The sequence below is a fragment of the Bos grunniens genome, chromosome 24 (genome assembly GCF_055505025.1).
Source record: "Bos grunniens cultivar Pamir isolate PY7600 chromosome 24, Bosgru_T2T1.0, whole genome shotgun sequence".
Lineage (NCBI taxonomy): Eukaryota > Metazoa > Chordata > Mammalia > Artiodactyla > Bovidae > Bos > Bos grunniens.
Genome location: NC_141188.1, coordinates 50,455,900 through 50,481,657, shown reverse-complemented (window position 1 = coordinate 50,481,657; position 25,758 = coordinate 50,455,900). Strand labels below are relative to the sequence as shown.

At 38.0% G+C, this 25,758-nt stretch overlaps 1 protein-coding gene across 9 annotated transcripts in view; it reads left to right on the top strand.

Annotated features, from left to right (window-relative positions):
- The window catches only part of DYM (dymeclin), a 393,514-nt gene that overhangs the window by 193,532 nt on the left and 174,224 nt on the right, over window positions 1-25,758 (top strand). For 2 of the 9 annotated variants that reach the window (XM_086373429.1, XM_086373428.1), the window contains one exon: window positions 24,625-25,596. The exons of 6 other annotated variants lie outside the window; for them this stretch is intronic. In XM_086373429.1, coding sequence (XP_086229555.1) covers window positions 24,625-24,865 — 241 coding nt within the window. In that variant the 3' untranslated portion in view covers window positions 24,866-25,596. Of the gene's footprint in view, window positions 1-796; window positions 1,553-24,624; window positions 25,597-25,758 lie in introns of those variants that run through there. One more of the 9 variants, XM_086373430.1, reaches the window with a different exon arrangement.

Sequence of the window (25,758 nt, the reverse complement as noted above, 5' to 3'; positions counted from 1 at the left end):
CATATAACTCATTATATTCATGTAACTTCTTTGCTGAAATATCTGTTCATACCTTTTTTTCTAATATTGGGTCATTTGGTGTTTTTTTTTGTTTTTGTTTTTTTACTTTTGAGAGTTCTTTATATATTTTGGATATAAAATACACAGGTATGTGTTTGCAAAGATACATCGACCAGTGAGTGAGTGTCTCTTTGTTCCATAGCATCTTTCAAAAAGCAGAATTTTTTATTTTGATGAAGTCTAATTTGTCATTTTCTCTTTTATGAGTCATATTTTGATATCCCTTTGATATCCTTTTCCTAACCCAAGGCTACAAAAATATTCTTCAGTGCTTTCTTGTATAGAAGTTTTATAGTTTCAAGTTTTACTTTTCATTTTTTTTGCATCTGGTACAAAGAAGGAGTCAGTGTTTATCTTTTGCTCATGGATATGTAATTATTCCAGAAATAATTGTCAAAAAGGTACCCTTTTTCCAGCGAATTTGGCGATTGTAGCTCCTGGAGGATTTTTAAAGAATTTATGGAGATGAGCCTTTCACCATCAACGTCCTTTGTATTTACCACATGTAAGAATGAATAATGAATGAAAGAGAAATTTAATAAGTCAAAAGAGCAATGATAAAACTGGCAAACATTTGAACTCCCTGCCCCCGTTTTTCAAGAGACTGACCTGGTTGTTGTATGTACAGGTTCATTGAAATATGCCCCCCTGCAGCTGTACCTCAGAGCTTCGTCCAGCTTGTCACTGAAAGAGCCCATAAACATCCTTGTCCCTAACCTGTTCCTTTCTCCTCCAGGTTTCACTCTGATGGTGGTCTGTCTTGAGTTGATAATCATCTGAATCACAGAAGCCACAACTGCTAATTATTAAAGCCACATTTTTACCTTTATATTGATAAATTGACAGTGTTGGAATGATAGATTTATAAACATCAAAGCATTTTTAAAGTAAAGAATTAGGCTGAAAACAACCACACTCACTTGGGTTTAAAATGAGTCAGCACCTGTGCTCTGTTGAAGTGTGAAGGAAAAATTGCTTCCCTTTCTGGACAATACACTGCTTCCCTGGTGGCTCAGATGGTAAAAGCATCTGCTTGCAATGTGGGAGACCTGGGTTCGATCCCTGGGTGGGGAAGATCACCTGGAGAAGGAAATGGCAACCCACTCCAGTACTCTTGCCTGGAATATTCCATGGATGGAGGAGCCTCGTAGGCTGCAGTCCATGGGATCGCAAAGAGCTGGACACGACTGAGCGACTTCACTTTCTTACTTCATTTCTTTTCTGGACAATGACGATTTGTGTAGCAGACTTTGAATATGCTTCATGTACAAGTCTTGCATTTTAGAAAAGATTCAGTTCAGTTCAGTCACTCAGTCATGTCCGACTCTTTGTGACCCTATGAATCGCAGCACACCAGACCTCCCTGTCCATTACCAACTCCAGGAGTTCACTCAAACTCATGTCCATCGAGTCGGTGATACCATCCAGCCATCTCATTCTCTGTCATCCCCTTCTCCTCCTGCCCCCAATCCCTCCCAGCATCAGGGTCTTTTCCAATGAGTCAACTCTTCGCATCAGGTGGCCAAAGTATTGGAGTTTCAGCTTTAGCATCAGTCCTTCCAAAGAAATCCCAGGGCTGATCTCCTTTAGAATGGACTGGTTGGATCTCCTTGCAGTCCAAGGGACTCTCAAGAGTCTTCTCCAACACCACAGTTCAAAAGCATCAATTCTTTGGCACTCAGCTTTCTTCACAGTCCAACTCCCACATCCATACATGACCACAGGAGAAACCATAGCCTTGACTAGATGGACCTTTGTTGGCAAAGTAATGTCTCTGCTTTTGACTGTGCTATCTAGGTTGGTCATAACTTTCCTTCCAAGGAGTAAGCGTCTTTTAATTTCATGGCTGCAATCACCATCTGCAGTGATTTTGGAGCCCTCAAAAATAAAGTCTGACACTGTTTCCACTGTTTCCCCATCTATTTGCCATGAAGTGGTGGGACCAGATGCCATGATCTTCGTTTTCTGAATGTTAAGCTGTAAGCCAACTTTTTCACTCTCCTCTTTCACTTTCATCAAGAGGCTCTTTAGTTCCTCTTCACTTTCTGCCATAAGGGTGGTGTCATCTGCATATCTGAGGTTATTGATATTTCTCCCGGCAATCTTGATTCCAGCTTGTGCTTCCTCCAGCCCAGTGTTTCTCATGATGTACTCTGCATAGAAGTTAAATAAGCAGGGTGGCAATATACAGCCTTGATGTACTCCTTTTCCTATTTGGAACCAGTCTGTTGTTCCATGTCCAGTTCTAACTGTTGCTTCCTGACCTGCATACAGGTTTCTCAAGAGGCAGGTCAGGTGGTCTGGTATTCCCATCTCTTTCAGAATTTTCCACAGTTTATTGTGATCCACACAGTCAAAGGCTTTGGCATATCAGTAAAGCAGAAATAGATGTTTTTCTGGAACTCTCTTGCTTTTTTGATGATCTAACAGATGTTGGCAATTTGATCTCTGGTTCCTCTGCCTTTTCTAAAACCAGCTTGAACATCTGGAAGTTCACGGTTCACGTATTGCTGAAGCCCGGCTTGGAGAATTTTGAGCATTACTTTACTAGCGTGTGAGATGAGTGCAATTGTGCGGTAGCTTGAGCATTCTTTGGCATTGCCTTTCTTTGGGACTGGAATGAAAACTGACCTTTTCCAGTCCTGGGGCCACTGCTGAGTTTTCCAAATTTGCTGGCATATTGAGTGCAGCACTTTCACAGCAATTGGAAATAGAAAAGATTAGAGCTATATTTTCTTTATATCGTCCTAAGTTACACCATGTGTTCTTGGAAACTACTAAAGTACTCTAAGTAAAGACATTAAGAATACCTAAAATTCACCGTGGTCTGAGTGTGAAGGTAGAATTTGCATAAGTTTTGCATTTTTGCTTCTGATTCTGTTTTGTCGTAATACTGTTCTTAATGAGTAGCAGAAAAGTGCTTGAGGACAGCTAAGTGGTCTTTAAGATTTTTTTCCTGTTTGGAGTCCTCCATTTTAAGTAATGATGGAACTGGAAGAAGCAGAAAGGTCTGCCTGCTGCTGCTGTTCTCACATCCACTGTCAGTCAGGTTCCTCCCCATCGTTTCATCTACTCGCCTCAGCTGGGCGGAGCCCACAGGGGAGGGGTCGTGTTGATGGGATGATGGATATTCTCTTCATTTCCAATTGAATGGTCGCATCTTGCCCCCTGTACCATTAAATAGTTTCCTAAGGCTGCCGTAACACAGTACCAGAAACTGGGAGCTTGAAACAGCAGAAATGTATTATCTCACAGTTTTGGACGCTAAAACACCAAAAGCAAGTTGTCAGCAAGGCCGTTTCCTCAGAAACCTGTAGGGTAGAATACTCCCGTTCCTTTTCTAGCTTCTGGTTCTGCTGGCGTTCCTTGGCATTATTTGGCTAATAGTTACATCACTTGAGTTTCTGCTTCTGTTATCAAAAGGGCATCTTCTCCCTGTCTGTTTCTGTCTCTCTTCTCCTCTTATGCGGAGATCAGTCAGGTTAGATTAAGTGCCCACCCTACTCCAGTATACTACTAAGTACTAAGGATTCGCTCAGTCGTGTCCGACTCTTTGCGACCCTGTGGACTGTAACCCACCAGGCTCCTCCATCCATGGGATTCTCCAGGCAAGAGAACTGGAGTGGGTTGCCATTTCCTTCTCCGGGGAAACCTCCAGTATAACCTCATCTTAACTAACTGTGTCTGCTGCAACTCCACACCCAAATAAATGACATGGAATTCTTTTTAAATTTTAAAAAATCTAGCAGTTAGGCCCTTTGAGAGAAATTATTGTGTCAGTTCCTGTTGCTAGTGATTTGTAGACCTTTGCTTACTCCTAAGGAAGGAAGTAATTTTATGTTTATGGTTATGACTCTGAATCCCGGCCCAGCCTACAGTGTGATTGTCATTGTAGTATAAAATGCACAGATACTCTCATAAACAGGATAACTTGGGATTATTGAATATGGGACATTAATTTCTGTCAATTTTCCTCTAGTGAATCAGTAAATACTGTGCTTTCTTAATGCTAGGCATTGTTCTGGGTGCTAGGAAAGCAAACATGAAAATTCAGCATCTGCCCTCAAAGAGGTTATGGTTGAGTGAGCAGACAGATAGGAAGACGGTACAAGTACATTTTGTTAAGTGGTATATTGGCAGTAAGCACAAGGCAAAATGGGAAACTAGAATGGAAAGCACCAAAATGTGCTTGAAGCCATCAGAGAGGGTCTCATAGGAAAGAAACACTTACTTTTTTTTTTTTTAATGTTATTTTATTTTTAAACTTTACAAAATTGTGTTAGTTTTGCCAAATATCAAAATGAATCTGCCACAGGTATACATGTGTTCCCCATCCTGAACCCTCCTCCCTCCCCATACCATCTCTCTGGGTCGTCCCAGAGCACTAGCCCCAAGCATCCAGTATCCTGCATTGAGCCTGGACTGGCAACTCGAAGAAACCCTTACTGAACGAAGGAAGAGGAATTTGCCAAAATGACAAGAAAATGGGATGAACATCTCCAGATAGTTTTGGCAGCAGGTGCAAAGACCCAGAGGCAAAAGAACATATGCCTGTCTTCTCACCCAAGGAACGGTGTCCTGGTGTGTCTGTCAGTTACTGTGACAGTAAGGCTAATACTCGAGTTCGGTTGGTGAGAGCATTAGGCTGGTGAGACCAAGATCGGGCTTTTCATCTCCACCCACCTCCACCAGGGAGCTTTCTCAATTTCACAATGACCACATTCTTGTAGCAGAAATCTCCCATGATCCTTGCCTGCCAACTCACAGATGTGGGTATAGAGTATGTCACCACCTCCGTGTGGGTGAAAAGTGAAGGAGTGTGGTTCTTTCAGTGTATATCCATGAGCACACTAAAAAAATGACTCCAAAATGGTCTTCTGATGATGAGTTATTAGCATAATTTCTATATATGAAGGCTTGTTCTTATTTTTAATGACCTCAATAGATTTTGTGTATCATTTTTATCTTGTGTGTATTCTTCTAGCTCTATCTGCCATAGAAAAGATGTGACATAAATATTTAATTAGTCCTAACAGAATTGGCCTTTTCTCATGGCTCCAGATTATCTTACTTCTCTGAACTGAGACTTGTGCCATGTAGATTGAGAGAATTAAGACTTGGAACTCAGATTTTTCAGAATAATTTTACAATAGCTGTAAATCTTTCTGTGCCTTTTTGTCAAGAGCTGCTGCTGCTAAGTCACTTTAGTCGTGTCAGACTCTGTGCGACCCCATAGACGGCAGCCCACCAGACTCCCCTGTCCCTGGGATTCTCCAGGCAAGAATAGTGGAGTGGGTTGCCATTTCCTTCTCCAATGCATGAAAGTGAAGTCACTCAGTCGTGTCCGACTTTTAGCGACCCCATGGACTGGAGCCTACCAGGCTCCTCCATCCATGGGATTTTCCAGGCAAGAGTACTGGAGGGGGTGCCATTGCCTTCTCCGTTTTGTCAAGAGAGAGTTTGTAAAATAAAATGACCATAGAAGTGATCAAGCTTTTTTGATGGCCATAAAATGTGCTGAATATGCTATTTTGTACCTAGTTCATTGTGAACTCAGTCTTTCCATTACATTCTTAGTGTTTATACCCAGACTACTTAGTGTAGACAGATGTTTGTGAACTGAGCAACACTTGAATGTAGCGTATAGTCATCATGAATGTCTCTTGAAGACTAGATTTTTAGAAACAAGTCTCTTAATTTCCCAAGGTGATGTGTAAAGATAAATTTTAAAAAATTCAGGCTAAGTTCTCTGTCTTTAATAGCTATTTCTGTAAAGAGAAGTGCTTTAGGTCTTTCTTTCCTTGAGTTAACTCCACCCCCACTGGAACCAATTTGGCATCTGTGGGTGGCATCGCTTAAATGTTTGCTGTGTCAATCTATCATTTCCCTTGACATAAAGAGGAACATAATGACATATAAAAATGTTTCTTTTAAAATATAAATTGTAAACAAATCTAATCAAGAAATTGTTTTCAAGTAAATTTTATTTCCTTGAATAAAGGAACTTGAGATGAATGTCTGCATTTGTGGATTTCTTAGACCTTGTTATTAGACTACAAGTAGGATAGACAGCAACACTATTAACACATTGAAATACAGTTTCAGGCCATATAGCATAACTGCATTGCTGGGAACCAAGCCAGCTCCACATTGCTGCGTGGCCTTACTGGGCACTTGGAGAGCAAACTGTGATGGAGAGCCACGGTGACATTCTTTTTAAATAGTTGCCTTGTCTAAAGTCAAAAGACTTTTAAAAATACATATGCCATGTAAAAAGGAACTCTGGTAATACATCGATTTGTTTATCCACACCTATAAATATAGATTGTAACATCATCTTTAAAACAAGGGGGTGATGTTATACTTAATGAGTGCCATGTAAGTTGCCATCTGCTTAGTCTAATATTTTTAGGTATTTGGTATATATGACACTGTTTATAAAACTTAAAAATATTTTCAAGTGACTTATCGCCTTTGCTTTTGTAGTACATATGTGAAAATCAGTGTCTTTAACTTCTTGGTTTTCTATAAAAAGGAGAGATTCTAAAAACTATGATCAAGTCTCCAAAAGCAAAGTTGAGGTTCTCAAAAACATCCTTGGAAATAAAGTTTGTCCCTAAAAGATTGTATGATTAATCCTATAGATACCATCAAATGTCTATTTTAAAACATGTTTTAAAATTCGTAAGCGAGTACATTTACAGTGGTGTCGTGAAGTTGCTGTGTAACGTACTGGCCTTTTTTCCACTGCTTCCTGCCCTCTTTTTAGTTTTAGTGCACTTGTTGTACAGTGTTCTGTGTTACAGGTATATAATATAGTGATTCAAACTTTTTGAAAGTTATATTCCATTTATAGTGATTATTAAATATTGGCTATATTCCCTCGGTTATACAATATATCCTTGTAGCTTATTTTATACATAATGGTTTTTAACATTGTACAGGAGGCAATGATCAAAGCCATCCCAAAGAAAAAGAAATCCAGTAAGGCAATGGTTGTCCGAGGAGGCTTTACAAAAAGCTCAGGAAAGAAGAAAAGCAAAAGGTGAGAATGGGAGAGATATACCCATCTCAATGCAGAGTTCCAGAGAATAGCAAGGAGAGATTCAAAGGCCTTCTTAAATGAATAATGCAAAGCAGTTCAGGAAAACAATAGAAGGGAAAGACTAGAGATCTCTTCAAGAAAATTGGAGCTGTCAAAATATTTCATGCAAGGATGAGCACAATAAAGGACAGAATGGTGAGGACCTAACAGAAGCAGGAGATATTAAGAAGAGGTGGCAAGGATACACAGAAGAACTATACCAGAAATATCTTTATGACCTGGATAACCATGATGGTGTGGTCACTCACGTAGAGCTAGACATCCTGGAATGTGAAGTCAAGTGGGCCTTAGGAAGCATTACTACAAACAAAGCTAGTGGAGGTGATGGAATTCCAGTTGAGCTATTTCAAATTCTAAAAGATGCTGCTGTTAGAAGTGCTGTACTCAATACGTCAGCAGATTTGGAAAACTCAGCAGTCGCCACAGGACTGGAAAAGATTAGTTTTCATTCCAATCCCAAAGAAGGACAGTGCCAAAGAATGTTCCAAATACTGTACAATTGCATTCATTTCACATGAGAGTAAGGTTATGCTCATAATCCTTCAAACTAGGCTTCCAGCAGTACATGAATCAGGAATTTCCAGACTTACAAGCTGGGCTTAGAAAAGGCAGAGGAACAAGAGATTAAATTGCCAAGATCAGTTGGATCATGGAGAAAGCAAGGGAGTTCAGAAAAACAACTACTTCTGCTTCATTGACTACACTAAAGCTTTTGACTGTGTGGATAACAACAAACTGTGGAAAATCCTTCAAGAGATGACAATACCAGACTACCGTACCTATCTCCTGAGAAACCTGTATTCAGTCAAGAAGCAACAGAACTGGACATGGAACAAGTGATTCAGTAGTTTCAAAGTGATTCAAAGTGGTTCAGTAGTTCAAAATTGGGAAAGGAGTACCTCAAGGCTGTATCTTGTCACCCTGCTTATTTAACTTCTATGTAGAGTACATCATGTGAAATGCTGGGCTGGATGAATCACATGCTGGAATCAAGATTGCTGAGAGAAATATCAACAACCTCAGATATGCAGATGATACCACTCTAATGGCAGAAAGCAAAGAGGAACTGAAGAGCTTCTTGATGAGAGTAAAAGAGGAGAATGAAAACCTGGCTTAAAACTCAATATTGAAACCTAAGATCATGGCATCTGGTTCCATCACTTTGTGGCAAGTAGAAGAGGGAAAAGTGGAAGCAGTGACAGAAATTCTTTTTTGGGGGGGGGCCTCCAAAATCATTGGAGATGGTGACTGTAGCCATGAAGTTAAAAAATGCTTGCTCCTTGGAAGAAAAGCTGTGACAAACCTAGACAGTGTATTAAAAAGCAGAGACATCACTTTGCTGACGAACAAGGTCTGTATAGTCAAAGCTATGGTTTTTCCGGTGGTCATGTATGGATGTGAGAGTTGGACTGTGAAGAAAGCTGAGCGTCGAAGAATTGATGCTTTTGAACTGTGGTGTTGGAGAAGACTCTTGAGAGTCCGTTGGACTGCAAGGAGATCCAACCAGTCAATCTGAAAGGAAATCAATCCTGAATGTTCATTGGAAGGGCTGATGCTGAAGCTCTAATACTTTGGTCACCTGGTGCAAAGAACTGACTCATTCGATTCAGACCCTGATGCTGGGAAAGATTGAAGGCAGGCGGACAAGGGGACAACAGAGGATGAGGTGGTTGGATGGTGTCACCAGCTCGATGGACATGAGTTTGAGCAATCGTTGGGAGTTGGTGATGGACAGGGAGGCCTGGCATGCTGCAGTCTATAGGGTCGCAAAGAGTCAGACACGACTGAGTGATTGATCTGAATTGATGGTAGTGTTAGTTTTTTGAGAAACCTCCATACTGTTTTCCACAGTGGCTGTATCAATTTACCTTTAAATCATCAGTTTAAGAGGATTCCCTTTTCTCCATGTCCTCACCAACATTGGTAGTTTATGCTAGCCATTCTGACTAGTGTGAGGTGATACCTCACTGTGGTTTTGATTTGCATTTCCCTGATGGTTAGTGATGTTGAGCATCTTTTCATGTGCCTGTTGGCCACCTGCATGTCCTCTGTTTTTTTTGGATCTGTTTCCTAAAGTAAAGAAAATAAGAACAAAAATAAACCAATGGGACCTCATGAAACTCAAAAGCTTTTGCACAGCTAAGGAAACCATTAACAAAGCAAATAGACAGCCTACTGAATGGGAGAAAATATTTGCTAATAATATAACCAATAAGAGATTAATACTCAAAATATATAAACAGCTCATATAACTTAACATCAAAAAAACAATTAAAAATGGGTGGAAGACATGAAATACTTGCCTATTTTAAAATTTTCTGATTAAATTCACATTGTAAGTCTGTTGATCTCAAGGAAAGTAATTTAGGATGCAAGTGCTTATTTGAAGATTCTTAAATTAGAGAATTTGATTAATTTTTAGCATCAATGATAGTATAAATTCTGATTAAAATATTTGTTACACTGCAAATCTAGGGGATTTTCTTATTTTGAATTTAACACATGAAATAAATCACAGAGAAGAAGTTTATATCATACTGTTGCATTGTTGTTGAAGAGATCCTTTTTAATTATTATTACAATCTCTATTACTTTCTAGACCTGGCAGTGGCATATTAAGTCATTTCATCCTTTCTGAGCTAGTACTAGATTGTTCCTTTAAATGTATTTTCCAATGTTTGGGCCAGTCTGTTAATCCTTCATACTAGAGAGTCTCAGGATCTTCATTGCTGGCAATAGATTTTGCTCCAGGAAAAAGGACTTCTGCTGCCAGGGAGTTAAATGATTCAAGGGTTGTGCTTCCACCGCTGCTGTGTAGTTAGTTTCCTGACACTCGTCCCAGATTTTCCTTTGCTTATTTTCTTGGTTATCCTTAGATATCCACATTGTATTGGAAGTTTTATCCTGTGTAAAATTATGTGTATGAGAGAGATTTTATAAATTTTTTGATTTGCAAAAGTCATCCCTGGCAACTTAATGATATTTAATGCATGTTAATGAGCTAATCAATGATATTAAATATGTCTTGTATCCAAGTGTGTGTTTTAATGAATGGTATTTTTTTTATGTTGCTAACAAAATGAAGTGTTACTCACCAGTGACTTTCATATTTCTAAATCTAGGGGACATTTTTTTTCTCTTGTCTCCTCAGTTGCATTTGACCCTTCTAACTACTTTTTCCTTAAACTACTTTTTCCTTAAAACAGTCTCTTCTTGATGTCCTCATCTTCCTTGTGGGTTGATTGGTTTGTTTGTTTCTGTGAAAGTTTGTCTTCCTCTAGTTTAGATTTAACATGATCTTATGAAGCTGTTAAATGTTGGCGTTTCTCAAAGTCACCTCCGCTCCCTCCATAGGTGGTCTCAGCCACTCCCACTTAGGTGTGGATGACTCACAAACACACATCTCTGGGCTAGACCGCCCTTGGACTTCTGAAACCTTTTGTGCAGTCAGATACGTGGTATCATCTTCGAGTTTCTCAGCGTCATCTCAAAGGCACCAAGTCCAAAATGGAAATCTTTTCCTTTCCTAGCACTCCCTGATCCTCTTTCTGTTCCTTGCTTCAGTGAATGACATCACCTTTTATGCAAGCCTGAAAGCTGGAAGTCATTTTTGACTCTTCCTTTCTCTTACATCCCACATCCAATTCAGGCCCCAGTCTTGTAAGTAACTCTGTCAAATTCATTCGCTTCACTTCTTTACCCATTGCCTTAGCACCCTATTCGGCTGCAGTAACTTCCTAACAGGTCTGTTACCAATTCACCTGTCTACAGCCAGACTGATCCTTCCCCAATGCAAATCTTACCCTGTAACTCTTCCACTTAATAGACTTCAGACGCTTGCCATTGTTCTTAGGATAAAGAGAGGCCCCCTCTACCTCTCTTCTCCTGCCAGGTCTGCTCCTGCCACCCTGTCTTTCACTTGCATAGGAGACATTTTCCCTTCTTTCTGAATTTCACTGTTGGTCTTATGTGTGATGGTTTCATCTATTGATGATTGACTGGTTTCATTGCAGGCTGCCAAAAGGAAAAATTTTAATTATAATATTACAAGTGTATTTTTAAGTGGAATTCTTTTTTCCAGTTACATTTAGTTGGAAAGGTAGGATTAATACTTAATTAATTCCTTCCCTTCAAGAGTCCTTATTACCTCCAGTTGTAACTAATGCATTTTTGTTTCTTGTTTATTTTATTTTATTATGACCTCCTTGATCACTCTGTTATGTAGAGAGAAAAATTTTATATATCTAATTCTGGATTTCATAACTGGGTAGAAATTCCACTTACTTTAAGGAATAATATTCTAACTGTTGCACTTACTTATCTGTGGGATGGGGCTATTTGTCAAATTAGAGCAGTCTCTTTTGCTTAAAGATGTATGGTAAGAGCAACATGAGCAACTTGCCAGAGTGCTTTGAAAGACATGTGTTGTGGGTAGAAGATTGAATATGATGACTCATGTTGCCCTCGCAAGCCTATTATCAAGCATCCTTATTTTCCAGTCCCATCCACTGAGAAACCTCACAGTCTTGTTCATGTCTAAGCCCTGTTAAAGTTTATTCATACCTCTTTCAGTTAAAGTAGCAAATGTTTTTATTCAGTTATGGAGTAAAGAATGTAAGATAGTTCATAGTATTTTGAAGTACTTGAGAAGTTGAGGTTGTAGTTCTTCTCAGCATTCATTTCTCAGCTCAAATGTCATTCCATTGGTGAAGCCTTTCCGAACCACCCAAACTAGCCCCTCCAGTCCCTCTCCCACCACCTTTTTCATATTTTATTTATTTTATTAACTGAAATTTTCTTTTTTTTAACTCATGTATTCTCAGTCTTCCTCTGTTCAACTGTATGTTCAGTGAGATCAAATCCCATGTTCATGAAATGTCCATATTCCTGTATTCTTGCCATTCCCATCAGCTTTTTTTTTAAAGACATTTTCCATTTTGATGGCCAAAAATTGGTATTTCTTGAAATTTTGTTTTTTTTTTCATCACTGGTGAGAGTAAACTGTTTTCAAATGTTTATTGCTTATGTATTTTATGAAATATTAGCATGTGCACTTGGTTTATCAGTTCTGTTTTTCATCATTTATTTATTTTAAAGACCTCTATATAGACACAATGAAAAATTGACTATCTTGTAAATATTTGTGTTCTCTTTTAATTTTATTGATTCTTTGACATTCTGAATATTTATAAAGTCATATCAATAACACATTTTCTTATGGCTACATCTCCCATTTCCCTCCTTTATTTTTCTTGTCCTTTGATGGATCTTTCTTTACATTCAGCTCTAGTTGATTTGAATTTTGTTTGACTTGCTGTGTAAGATATATGTCTCCTGGAGGGTTTTTGTTTGTGTGTTCGTTTTCACATATGTTGCTTGGTTTTTCCATATATAAAAAAAAAGTCCCTCTCCCTTCCAAAGTTTAAATGGCAAACTTTATCACATACTGGATTCTGGTTTTTGGTTTTCTTGGCTGTTATATTGATTCATATGTGTCTTTTTCTTTTAGTACCTTTTCCTGATACTGTTATTATTATAGACTTACATATTTGAATAGCATAAGGTTAAATTCCTCCTAATTACTGTTCTTTTTCAGTCTTCTTGGATCTTTTACCTGTTTCTTCTACACAGTTGCTCTATACTTGTGCTTCATGCATCTGGGATGTAGGGGTCATATGAATGGACTTCAGGCATCCTCTGAAGATCTTGAAATTTTATATAAAATACTTTGTGTGACTTGGTACACCTTACTGTAAGGGAATCCATATCTTTTATTGGCTTTTAAGATGAGCACTTAAAAGAAATTTAGGAATCACTGTGAGAGAGTTATATTGTCAAAATCAAATATTCCTATTGAGATTTTGAATCTGTGGAGGATAATGGCCTTCTTTGTACTTAGTTTTCCCATCCAGAAGCATACTGGTGTCTGTTCATTTATTGAAGACTTTTTTTATGCACAATAATAAATTTTTATAATTTTCTTCATACTGGTCCTAAACATTTATTATTAATTTAGTTTTCTTGGTATTTTGAACATACCGGTGAATCTTCTGACAAACTTTTTTGAAAGAAAGTAAAAGAGGGCAAGAGGAAGGGAAGGAGAATGAAACAAAAACAGAGTTTGGAAAGGAATACACAGAATATTTTTGGTAGTCCATAAAGTTTAACTTGCCCCTGGTAATCTCATTTTTATGTTGTAGTTTTCTTGTCAAAGTATTGTAAAATGCATTATTAGAAAGCTTGACCCTAGGGTCTTTTTAAAGCATCACTCTTTTGCTTAAGGTTTGAGGGTCTTTTACAGACTTAAATGTTGTTCCAGGACAGAACATTTTCATATTTTACTTTGGTGAGGCATGACCATATCAAGTAACATTTCAGAACTATACATTGCATAACCTTGGACATTTTCATATAAGAAGGCACTAAGGGGAATTTATTTTTTTATGAAAGTGCAACTCTTAAGTAACAGTGACTGTTTTTTATGGGATAGCTCCAGACCGCATTTGCTTACTTCCCACGCTCTAGTTTTTCTGACATCCTAAGCTTTAAGTATAGAGGTCAGGGTGACATTTTAGGGCTCTAGATTTTAATTCCATAATCTCAAAATGGATATTATTCACTGTATCAAAAAGGCTAGTTTGATTTTATTTTCTAAATTAGTTTTTTGATGTTTTAATATTCATTTTTGAAAATCTTTGAAATTGCATACTTAAAAACATAGTATAAAGATTTCTTAACCTTTAACTCAAATTCCCAAAATGTTAAGTTTTCACCATATTAGCTATGTTGTGTTCTATTTTTTCCTGAAACTTTGAGAATAAGTTTATAAACAAGATGTACTTTTACCACCAAGAACTTCAGTGTATATTTCTTTAAGTTAGAAAATTAACATTGAGAAAATACTCTTGTCTAATCTACAAGCCCTCAAATTTTGTCATTTGCCCCACTGATTTCCTTTCTAGGGGGAAAAAAATGCTTTTTTATTCCTCTTGTCTGGGATCCAATCCCAGAATCACATACTATATTTCAGTTGTCCTCTTTATTCTTCTTTAATCCAGAACAGTCCCTTGGTTGGTTTTTCCTTATCTTTCAAAATGTGAGCAAAACAGAGGGTTTTTTGTTTGTTTTTCTTTTTCTTTTTTTTTTTTTTAAAGAATACCCCTCAGTCTGGATTTGCCTGATGATTTTGTGTGGTTAGACTTAAGTTCTGCTGTGATCATATCAGGAGACTCATGAGGTCTGCTTGACTGATGTTAATATTCACTGTGATCACTTGTTAATAGTGATGTGCATTTTTAAAGAGCACAATTTTTATGTTTTCTTTAGTTTTTGCTTTCCTTTGGTGGATTGAGCCCTAGAATCCTTTTGAAGATTCAGTAAAAATACCTATTTAATTGTTCAGTTCAGTTCAGTTCAGTCGCTCAGTTGTGTCTGACTCTTTGTGACCCCATGAATCGCAGAACGCCAGGCCTCCCTGTCCATCACCAACTCCCAGAGTCTACCCAAACCCATGTCCATCTAGTCGGTGATGCCATCCAGCCATCTCATCCTCTGTCATCCCCTTCTCCTCCTGCCACCAATCCTTCCCAGCATTAGGGTTGAGGTCGCCAAAGTATTGGAGTTTCAGCTTCAACATCAGTCCTTGTAATGAACACCCAGGACTGATCTCCTTTAGGATGGACTGGTTGGATCTTCTTGCAGTCCAAGGGACTCTGAAGAGTCTTCTCCAACACCGCAGTTCAAAAACATCAGTTCTTCGGCGTTCAGCTTTCTTCACCATCCATCTCTCACATCCATACATGACCACTGGGAAAACCATAACCTTGACTAAAGGACCTTTGTTGGCAAAGTAATGTCTCTGCTTTTAAATATGCTATCTAGATTGGTCATAACTTTCCTAAACCTGTTTTTAAAAAAATTTTAACCCCATCTTCTCTTGTACTTTTATTTGGAAGAAGTGAGCAGGAATAGGACTTTGGAGAACTTCCAGAGCAGGTGGGTCCTGGACTTGGTTATTCATTGACACAGTCAGAAGGCCTCTGGGCTTGAGTGTAACAGCACAGTTGGTGGAGTCCACCGGGTAGAATTCTTCCATTGCTAACTGACAGGTTAGTTAACATATCACTTCTTTATTCTGAAGTTTATTTGTTTGTTTTTTTTTATAATATTTTACATATATTTTTAAATTTTGTTTTATTTAACTTTACAATATTTTATTGGTTTTGCCTTAACTGGGGATTATAATACCTGGTTTTAATCACCACAGTGGACTATGGGGACAAAAAACATGGTAATAAAAGTCATTTTTCTGTGCCTTGATTTATTTTTTTTTTTTAGGGTTTTTCTTTTTCTTTTATTTTATTTTATTTTTAAACTTTACATAATTGTATTAGTTTTGCCAAATATCAAAATGAATCCATCACAGGTATACATGTGCTCCCCATCCTGAACCCTCCTCCCTCCTCCCTCCCCATACCATCCCTCTGGGTCGTCCCAGCGCACTAGCCCCAAGCATCCAGTATCATGCATTGAACCTGGACTGGCATCTCGTTTCATACATGATATTTTACATGTTTCAATGCCATTCTCCCAAATCTCCCCACCCTCTCCCTCTCCCACAGAGTCCATAAGACTGTTCCATACATCAGTGTCTCTTTTGCTGTCTCGTACACAGGGTTATTGTTATCATCTTTCTAAATTCCATATATATGCGTTAGTATACTGTATTGGTGTTTTTCCTTCTGGCTTACTTCACTCTGTATAATAGGCTCCAGTTTCATCCACCTCATTAGAACTGATTCAAATGAATTCTTTTTAATGGCTGAGTAATACTCCATTGTGTATATGTACCACAGCTTTCTTATCCATTCATCTGCTGATGGACATCTAGGTTGCTTCCATGTCTTGGCTATTATAAACAGTGCTGCGATGAACATTGGGGTACACGTGTCTCTTTCCCTTCTGGTTTCCTCAGTGTGTGTGCCCAGCAGTGGGATTGCTGGATCATAAGGCAGTTTTATTTCCAGTTTTTTAAGGAATCTCCACACTGTTCTCCATAGTGGCTGTACTAGTTTGCATTCCCACCAACAGTGTAAGAGGGTTCCCTTTTCTCCACACCCTCTCCAGCATTTATTTGTAGACTTTTGGATTGCAGCCATTCTGACTGGTGTGAAATGGTACCTCATAGTGGTCTTGATTTGCATTTCTCTGATAATGAGTGATGTTGAGCATCTTTTCATGTGTTTGTTAGCCATCTGTATGTCTTCTTTGGAGAAATGTCTATTTAGTTCTTTGGCCCATTTTTTGATTGGGTCGTTTATTTTTCTGGAGTTGAGCTGTAGGAGTTGCTTGTATATTTTTGAAATTAGTTGTTTGTCAGTTGCTTCATTTGCTATTATTTTCTCCCATTCTGAAGGCTGTCTTTTCACCTTGCTAATAGTTTCCTTTGATGTGCAGAAGCTTTTAAGGTTAATTAGGTCCCATTTGTTTATTTTTGCTTTTATTTCCGATATTCTGGGAGGTGGGTCATAGAGGATCCTGCTGTGATGTATGTCAGAGAGTGTTTTGCCTATGTTCTTCTCTAGGAGTTTTATAGTTTCTGGTCTTATGTTTAGATCTTTAATCCATTTTGAGTTTATTTTTGTGTATGGTGTTAGAAAGTGTTCTAGTTTCATTCTTTTACAAGTGGTTGACCAGTTTTCCCAGCACCACTTGTTAAAGAGATTGTCTTTAATCCATTGTATATTCTTGCCTCCTTTGTCAAAGATAAGGTGTCCATATGTGCCTGGATTTATCTCTGGGCTTTCTATTTTGTTCCATTGATCTATATTTCTGTCTTTGTGCCAGTACCATACTGTCTTGATAACTGTGGCTTTGTAGTAGAGCCTGAAGTCAGGTAGGTTGATTCCTCCAGTTCCATTCTTCTTTCTCAAGATCGCTTTGGCTATTCGAGGTTTTTTGTATTTCCATACAAATTGTGAAATTATTTGTTCTAGCTCTGTGAAGAATACTGTTGGTAGCTTGATAGGGATTGTGCCTTGATTTATATTTAAGGACTATAGACTGAAGGAACTGGATTCAAACAGCAATTTCGAAGTCTAGGGGCTTACTGAATTTCTGAATTCATTTTTTACCATTGTTACAATTGCTGTGAAAACATGCAGATAGACTTCATGATAGAATTGTGTGTGTTTAAAAGATAGCTATTAAAAACTAGTTTTATTGTTTTTTTGTTCATTCCTTGTTGTTGTTGTTGTTGTTGTTGTAAGCTTGAAGTATGAAACCAAAGAGTTTTTCACATAATGAGAATACAGCTCTGACATGTCTGATAGTCACCTGGGGTATTTCCATTCAATCTCTATTAAAAAATAAAGAATATTTCAAGAGGATTAAAAGGAATGAACCCTAAATTGAACAGTAGCTCTGTTTATGAAAATATTTTAGCTATTTTAGTCATACAGTTTGAAAAGTTTATTATTTGTTTAGCATAAATGGAAATTGTCTTAAAGGTATATTATTACCAAGACCGTCCTGAAACACTTTTTTTGTTGATTTTTGGCAACACTCTTAGATTTTCTTCCTGTCACCCTAGCTGCCACTCAGTTTTCATTACCAGCTTCTCTCCTCCCTCATCCCTCTCTCCCTTTCTCTAATGTGGAAGCACTGTAATTCCTGGGGCCTGGTTCTGTCTCATCACTTTGACTGTAGATTGTCTCAGACATGCTCTCAGACTTTTGATTTCCATGTATGTGTCAGCGTCTGTATTTATCTGTATCTCTGGGTTATTCCACTCCTCTCCTAGCTTCAGACTTAGACATATAGCAACATTTCCTGACATCTCACAACTACAGTACCTGAAATTGTGTCTGTTCAGAACCAAAGTCATGATCTTTTCCATAAAACCCACCTCTCCTCCAGTTTCTCCTGTCTCAGCGTGTGTAGTTTCATTCAGTTCATAATACCAGAAATCGGAGTTTTTCTTGACATCTTCCTCCACTGACATCACTCCCACTCCAGTCAGGACGCAGGTTTTACTGGTTTTTCTTTGCCCAGCCCATCAGCAGTATTCGTGTAACACTGTTGCAGTAGCTTCTCACTGGTCTTTGCTTTTCTACTCTTGCCCGAGTCTAGTTTTATCTTTCAGCTTTTGCCCCTCTCCAGTTTTTATCCTTGCATTGCAGAAATGTATCTTTAAAAATGTAAAGCAGACCTGGTGGCCCCCCCTACTCAATCCCTTCCTTAATTTTCCATGATAGGATAAACACAGCCCACAAGCCCCTGCATGCACCTGCCTTACCTTTGACTATTTATTCACTGTTACAACCACCATACTGAACTTCTCAGGTCTGTGAACGCGCCTAGATTGCCCTGCTTTAAGATATTGCTTCTGATCAAAAGTATTGCTCCTGTGCCCCTTTAAATTTTAAAAAATTAATTCTTTATTTCCTTGATACATGAAAATGGCAGACAGCTCACATAGTACAAAAGATGATACAGGGTGAAAACTGATCGTCTCCTCCGTTCATATTTTCCATTTTTTGTGGTCAAATTTATGAGTCTTACTTTTAAATGATTCTCAGGTGTATGGTTTATTTTTGAACTTTTTTGTAGCATTATTTTTCCTTCAAGTCTTTGACCAACTTGAATTTATTTTAAGAGGCAAAGTAGAGAGTCAGCTGTATTTTTTTTTCTAGTTATTTGTACTAGATTCCTGTCCTGTTTCAGTCTGTTCTGGTATTTTGTCTGCTCATGCACTGTACCAAACTTTCTGACAGTGTTGCTTTAGAGTATATTTTAATAGGTGGTAGAGTTGGTTCCATCTTCAGGATTTCCTGGCCCTTCTTAAATGTTTAATTTTCTATATGAACCTTAGTATTATCTAGTTTCTAAAAAATCTTACTGATATTTGTGAGCATATTAATTTTTAGAATAACATGAACATTTAATAACTTTACAGTCCTAGAGTTTCCTGTATAAAAATATTTTTCTGTTTTATTGAGTCTAAAATTTTTCCTTACTACTATTTTATTTTAAAATTTTCTAAATGTATTATTTTTATTGGGGTGTAATTGACATATAATATTATTAGTTTCATATGTTATTGTTGTTTAATCACTAAGTCTCATGTCTCAACAGTTTGTGACCTCATAGACTGTAGCACACCATGCTCCTCTGTCCATGAGATTTCCTAGTCAAGAATACTGGAGTGGGTAGCCATTTCCTTCCCCAGGGGATCTTCCTGACCCAGGGATTGAACCCGAATTTCCTGCATTGGAAGGCAGATTCTTTATCGCTGAGCCACCAGAGAAAGTTTCAACTGTACAACATAATGATCTGCTATTTGTGTGTATTGAAAAATAATAATAAGTCTAAAACCCACAGTAAGTCTAGTTAGCATTTGTCATCATACATAATCACAGATTTTTTTTCTTCTAAGTGAGAACTTTTTAAGATTTACTCTGCATCTGAGTGAAGAGAACAAATATGCAATACAGTATTACTAGCTTTACTCTCCATGCTGTACGTTACATCTTCATGCATGGCATGTATTTTAATAACTAGAAGTTAGTACCTTTGGACCACCTTCACCATTTTACCCCACACCCCCAGCCCTGCCTCTGGCAACCACCAGTCTGTTCTCTCTATCTATGGGCTTGGATTGTTGTTTGTTTGATTTTCACATAGAAGTGAAATCCATTCTTCAGTCAGTCAGTTTAGTCGCTCAGTCATGTCCGACTCTTTGCAACCCAATGGACTGCAGCATGCCAGGCTTCCCTGTCCATCACCAATTCCCAAAGATTGCTCAAACTCATGTCCATCTAGCCAGTGATGCCATCCAACCATCTCATCCTCTGTCATCCCCTTCTCCTCCCACCTTCAATCTTTCCCAGCATCAGGGTCTTTTCGAATGAGTCACTGCTTCCAATCAGAAGCAGTGAATTGGAGTTTCAGCTTCAGTATCAGTCCTTCCAATGAATATTCAGAACTAATTTCCTTTAGGATTGACTGGTTTGATTTCCTTGCAGTCCAAGGGACTCTCAAGAGTCTTCTCCCAACACCGCAGTTCAAAAGCATCAATTCTTCAGTGCTCAGCTTTCTTTATAGTCCAACTCTCACATCCGTACATGACTGCTGGAAAAACCATAGCTTTGACTAGAAGGACCTTTGTTGGCAAAGTAATATCTCTGCTTTTTAATATGCTGTCTAGGTTGATCAAAGCTTTTCTTCCAAGGAGGAAGAATCTTTTAATTTCATGGCTGTAGTCACCATCTGCAGTGATTTTGGAGCCCAGGAAAATAAAGTCTGACACTGTTTCCACTATTTCCCCATCTACTTCCCATGAAGTGATAGGACCCGGATGCCGTGATCTTAGTTTTCTGAATGTTGAGTTTTAAGCCAACTTTTTCACTCTCCTCTTTCACTTTAATCAAGAGGCTTTTTAGTTCTTCACTTTCTGCCGTAAGGGTGGTGTCATCTGCATATCTGAGGTTATTGATATTTCTCCCAGCAATCTTGATTCCAGCTTGTGCTTCCTCCAGCCCAGCGTTTCTCATGATGTACTCTGCATATAAGTTAAATAAGCAGGGTGACCATATACAGCCTTGAGGTACTCCTTTTCCTATTTGGAACCAGTCTGTTGCTCCATGTCCAGTTCTAACTGTTGCTTCCTGACCTGCATACAGATTTCCCAAGAGGCAGGTCAGGTGGTCTGGTATGCCCATCACTTTCAGAATTTTCCACACTTTGTTGTGATCCACACAGTCAAAGGCTTTGGCGTAGTCAATAAAGCAGAAATAGATGTTTTTCTGGAACTCTCTCACTTTTTCAGTGATCCAACGGATGTTGGCAATTTGATCTCTGGTTCCTCTGCCTTTTCTAAAACCAGCTTGAACATCTGAAAGTACATGGTTCAGGTCCTGTTGAAGCCTGGCGTTTGAGATGAGTGCAATTGTGCAGTAGTTTGAACATTCTTTGGCATTGCCTTTCTGTGGAATTGGAATGAAAACTGACCTTTTCCAGTCCTGTGGCCACTGCTGAGTTTTCCAAATTTGCTGGCATATTGAGTGCAGCACTTTCATAGCATCATCTTTTAGGATTTGAAATAGCTCAACTGGAATTCCATCACCTTCACTAGCTTTGTTCATAGTGATGCTCCCTAAGGCCCACTTTACTTCGTATTCCAGGATGTCTGGCTCTAGATGGGTGATCATGCCATCATGGTTATCTGGATCATGAAGATCTTTTTTGTATAGTTCTTCTCCTGCCTGGAAAATCCCATGGACAGAGGAGCCTAGTGGGCCACAGTCCATGGGGTGGCTAAGAGTCAGACTCGACTGAGCGACTTCACTTTCACTTTCACTTTCTGTGTTTTCTTACCACCTCCTCTTCATATCCTCTGCATCTGTTAGGTCCATATCATTTCTGTCCTTTATTGAACCCATCTTTGGATGAAATGTTCCCTTGGTATCTCTAATTTTCTTGAAGAGATCTCTAGTCTTTCCCATTCTATTGTTTTCCTCTATTTCTTTGCTTTGATCACTGAGGGAGGGTTTCTTATCTCTCCTTGCTATTCTTTGGAACTCTGCATTCACATGGGTATATCTTTCCTTTTCTCCTTTGCCTTTCTCTTCTCTTCTCATCTTTTTGTAAGGCCTCCTCAGACAACCATTTTGCATTTTTTCCTTTTCTTTTCCATGGGGATGGTCTTGATCCCTGTCTCCTGTACAATGTCAGGAACCTCCATCCATAGTTCTTCAGGCACTCTGTCTATCAGCTCTAATGCCTGGAATCTATTTGTCACTTCCACTGCATAATTGTAGGGGATTTGATTTAGGTCATACCTGAATAGTCTGGTGGTTTCCCCTACTTTCTTCAATTTAAGTCTGAATTTGGCAATAAGGAGTTCACGATGTGAGCCACAGTCAGCTCCCAGTCTTGTTTTTGCTGACTGTATAGAGCTTCTCCATTTTTGGCTGCAAAGAATATAATCAGTCTGATTTCAGTATTGACAATCTGGTGATGTCCATGTGTAGTCTTCACTATCATTTTAAAGATTTCTTCATACATATTTGTGATTAACTTTTTATTTATTTTGAATACTTCATCATTTTTTCATATCATTGTGATAGAACCATGGTATTTTTTAAAAAACTGATTGTTTTTTTAATAGAGGAAGGCTTTTTAATTTTGAACTCACTTTTTTTTTTACCACAGTCATGTATTGCTTGTAATAGTTTTTAATTGAATCATGTCCCCCTCCCTAGCCCACACTGTTAATTTAGCTAACTTGAATACTTCCTTAAGATGTGTGCTTATAATTCACTTTGTAAAAGCCCTTCCTCAGCCTCCAGATCTCAAGATCTCCATTTTATTCCTCTTGAAGCATTCTGTACTTTTCCTTTAGAGTGCTTATTGCACTTTGAAGTTTGAAATTGTACAATTTTTGTGGAATTTTGTTATTGTCTAACATCTTTCTATCTTGTAAGGTGTATATACCGGTAAGACTTGTGTGTATTTTCCTCCTCAACTTCTCTTCAGCGTCCAGCACTGTTCCTACATGCAGTAGATCGTACTCTATAGATACCAGGTGGCTGATTTACTTGATTGGTTCATTACTTGGTTGAGTGGGTGATTGGATTGTCCATTTTTGGCAATATTACCTATTTCTAATCTTTACATCTCTTAGTTTTATTTTCAGTTCTATCACACTTTAAAGATTACTTGCTGCCTTCTTAGGAACTTGATATACTTTTGGTATGGTTTTTGATACATGGTTCTCAAAGACAAATAGTCTAGGCATACCAATTGATGTGTTTACTATTTGGTTAATTGACTTTGTCAAATTGATTTGATATTTTTCTCTTTCAAAATTGTTATTTTTAAGTAATCTAAAATGTGACACAAATGAAATTGCTCTGACAATAGTAATATTAAATTATTTTATAATATTACTTCAGAGTTTTGGAGTAATTGAAACTTTTAACTTTCATGTTGTGGTTTGTGGAATCGAAGCTTAGATAAGATCAAGTGCCAACTATTATAAAACTGCCAGTGGTTGGGCTGAATCTAGACTTCTGAGTTTTCTGACTCTTAGTTCAGTATTCCTGTACCATGGCATCTTCCACATTGCTGTAGTAGTCTCGCCTGTCTCCCAGGAATTTATTTGTAATACTGCAAAGAGGGAATAGCTCACATTACTTTGCTCTACCAAGACAAATTTTATATAGTTAACGAAAGACATCGTATTTTTAGACTTTTCCCTCTGTCAGTATATCTCATTATTTTCCTTTTAAATAAATTTTTTCTTTAAGAACAGTTTTAGGTTCCTAGCACAACTGAACAGGTAGTACAGAGAATTCCCACCATACTTTCTGCCTCCTCTGTCACTTGGCCTTGCCCAGTATCAACACTCTGCCCCAGAGGTGACACATTTGTTACAACTGGTAAACCTACTTGACATGTCATTATCACCCAAACTCCATAGTTGACATGAGGTTTCACCCATGGAGTTTTGCGTTCTGTGGATCTGGACACATGCATAGTATCATGTATCCACCATTATGGTATCACACACAATAGTTTCACTGCCTACCAATCCCTTCCCCCCTACCAACCCCTGGCAACCACTGACTTTTTTTTTTTAACTGTTGCCATAGTTTTGCTTCTTCCAGAGTATCATAGATTTGAAATCATACATTATATAGCCTTTTCAAATTGGCTTCTTTCACTCAGTAATATGCATGTTAAGCTTTCTTCATATCTTTTCATGACTTGATAGCTCATTTCTTTTTAGTGCTGAATAACATTCCACTCTCTGATGTACCACCGTTTATTTATCCTTTTACCTACTGAAGGACATCTTAGTGATTTCCAAGTTTTAGCAATGATAAAAAAAGCTGATATGAGCATACGTGTGCAGGTTTTTGTGTGAACATATATTTTCAGTTCATTTGGGTAAACAAGCTCATTGGGTAAGCATGGTTGCTGGGTTATATGGTAAGAACGTGTTTAGTTTTGTAAGAAATCTAAAATGGTCTTCCAAAATGACTGTACCATTTTGCATTGCTGTCAGCAATAAGTGGGAATTTCTGTTACTCCACATCCTTGTCAGCATTTGGTGGTGTCAGTATTCTGGATTTTGGCCATTCTGATAGGTGTGTAGCGGTATCTCACTGTTTTAATTTGTATTTCCTTCATAACATATGATGTAGAGCACCATTTCTTATGCTTATTTGCCTTCTGTATATCTTCTCTGGTGAGGTGTCTGCTTAGGTCTTTTGTCCATTTTTTTAAAAAACTCAGGTTGTTTGTTTTCTTTTTAATATTCTCTTTTAAAAGTCGTTTTTTCTTGCGCACCATTTAGTAAAAACACACAGGAAGCTTTGAGGTCATTAAGAATGATTTATTTTTTCAAAGGAAAACTCTCTTTCTGTTTTTCTCCTTTTACCCTTGTCTTTCAGTTATACCTGCCGCCACTTGCGGAGATATGTTTATGTGTTGGACAAACTGTATTTCCCCCACTCTCACTGTTCTACGCTTCAGCATTGCTTCTCGACCCTCAGTGACAATGGAGAGGAACTCTTGTCCTTAACTTGCTCTCACATTCTCAGATCCTATGCTTCCAGGTTGTTAACCTCTGCTGTCAATTTACTGCATGGTGCATGCTGGATGCTGTGTATGACTGACAGTTGCATGCTTTGATGGGATACATGTCAATTAAATGATTAAGGAGGAAATTTATATTTGAAGTGATACTGAATTCTTGAAAAGAATGGCTGAGGTTTTTGTTTTTGTTTTTTTTTAAACAAATGTCTTAAGTACTTTGTTATGTTTCATGGGAGAGAGAAACTAGTTGTTATGTAAACTCAACAGAACTTTTCTCTACTTTGCTTCATTTGGAAATCTTTTAACTTATAATAGTTGGGATGCTCTGTCTGGTTTATGTATGAAATAGACTACAATAACTATTACTTACATATGGTTTTTGAGTTCTGTTTCTTACTCTGCTTGTAAGCTGAAAGTTGGCTGTGGGGCTTCACTTGTATTTTGATAGACATACGTTCAGCTAAGCCAATTTGATTTTATAAGAAGGTAGAAATTATTCATTGGAATTTTGTATTTCTTACTCATTTTATTTACATATAGAGGAGTTATAAAATCAACAAATTACATGTGTCATAGATGAATCTAGATTAAACATAATGATGGGTGGGAGTAGTAAGAAAGAGACAAACCATCAATCTCACACATCAGAGAAAATCATACCTGCTGTTTAGTAAAGGGGCAGTATGACATGACTGCTTTGTACTTGCACTTGACATTTTTGACACTTTTTGTAAGTCAGAGGTGACGCAGATCAGCACTGTGTACTGTTAGCCAAGTATGATGTGTGAAGGCAGTGTCTTCACTGCTAGTTGATTCGAGGAAGAAAGAAAAAACTCCATGGCCATCCTCTAGAAAAGGACAGGCTTTTAAAATTAAAATAGAGTTTTTCAGGTGAAGATGTATAGGAAAGCTTCAAAATATTCAGTATACATATCTAAGTGAAAACACTTTGATTATTAGGAATTGAGGACAGTGTGACATCTAAGGTG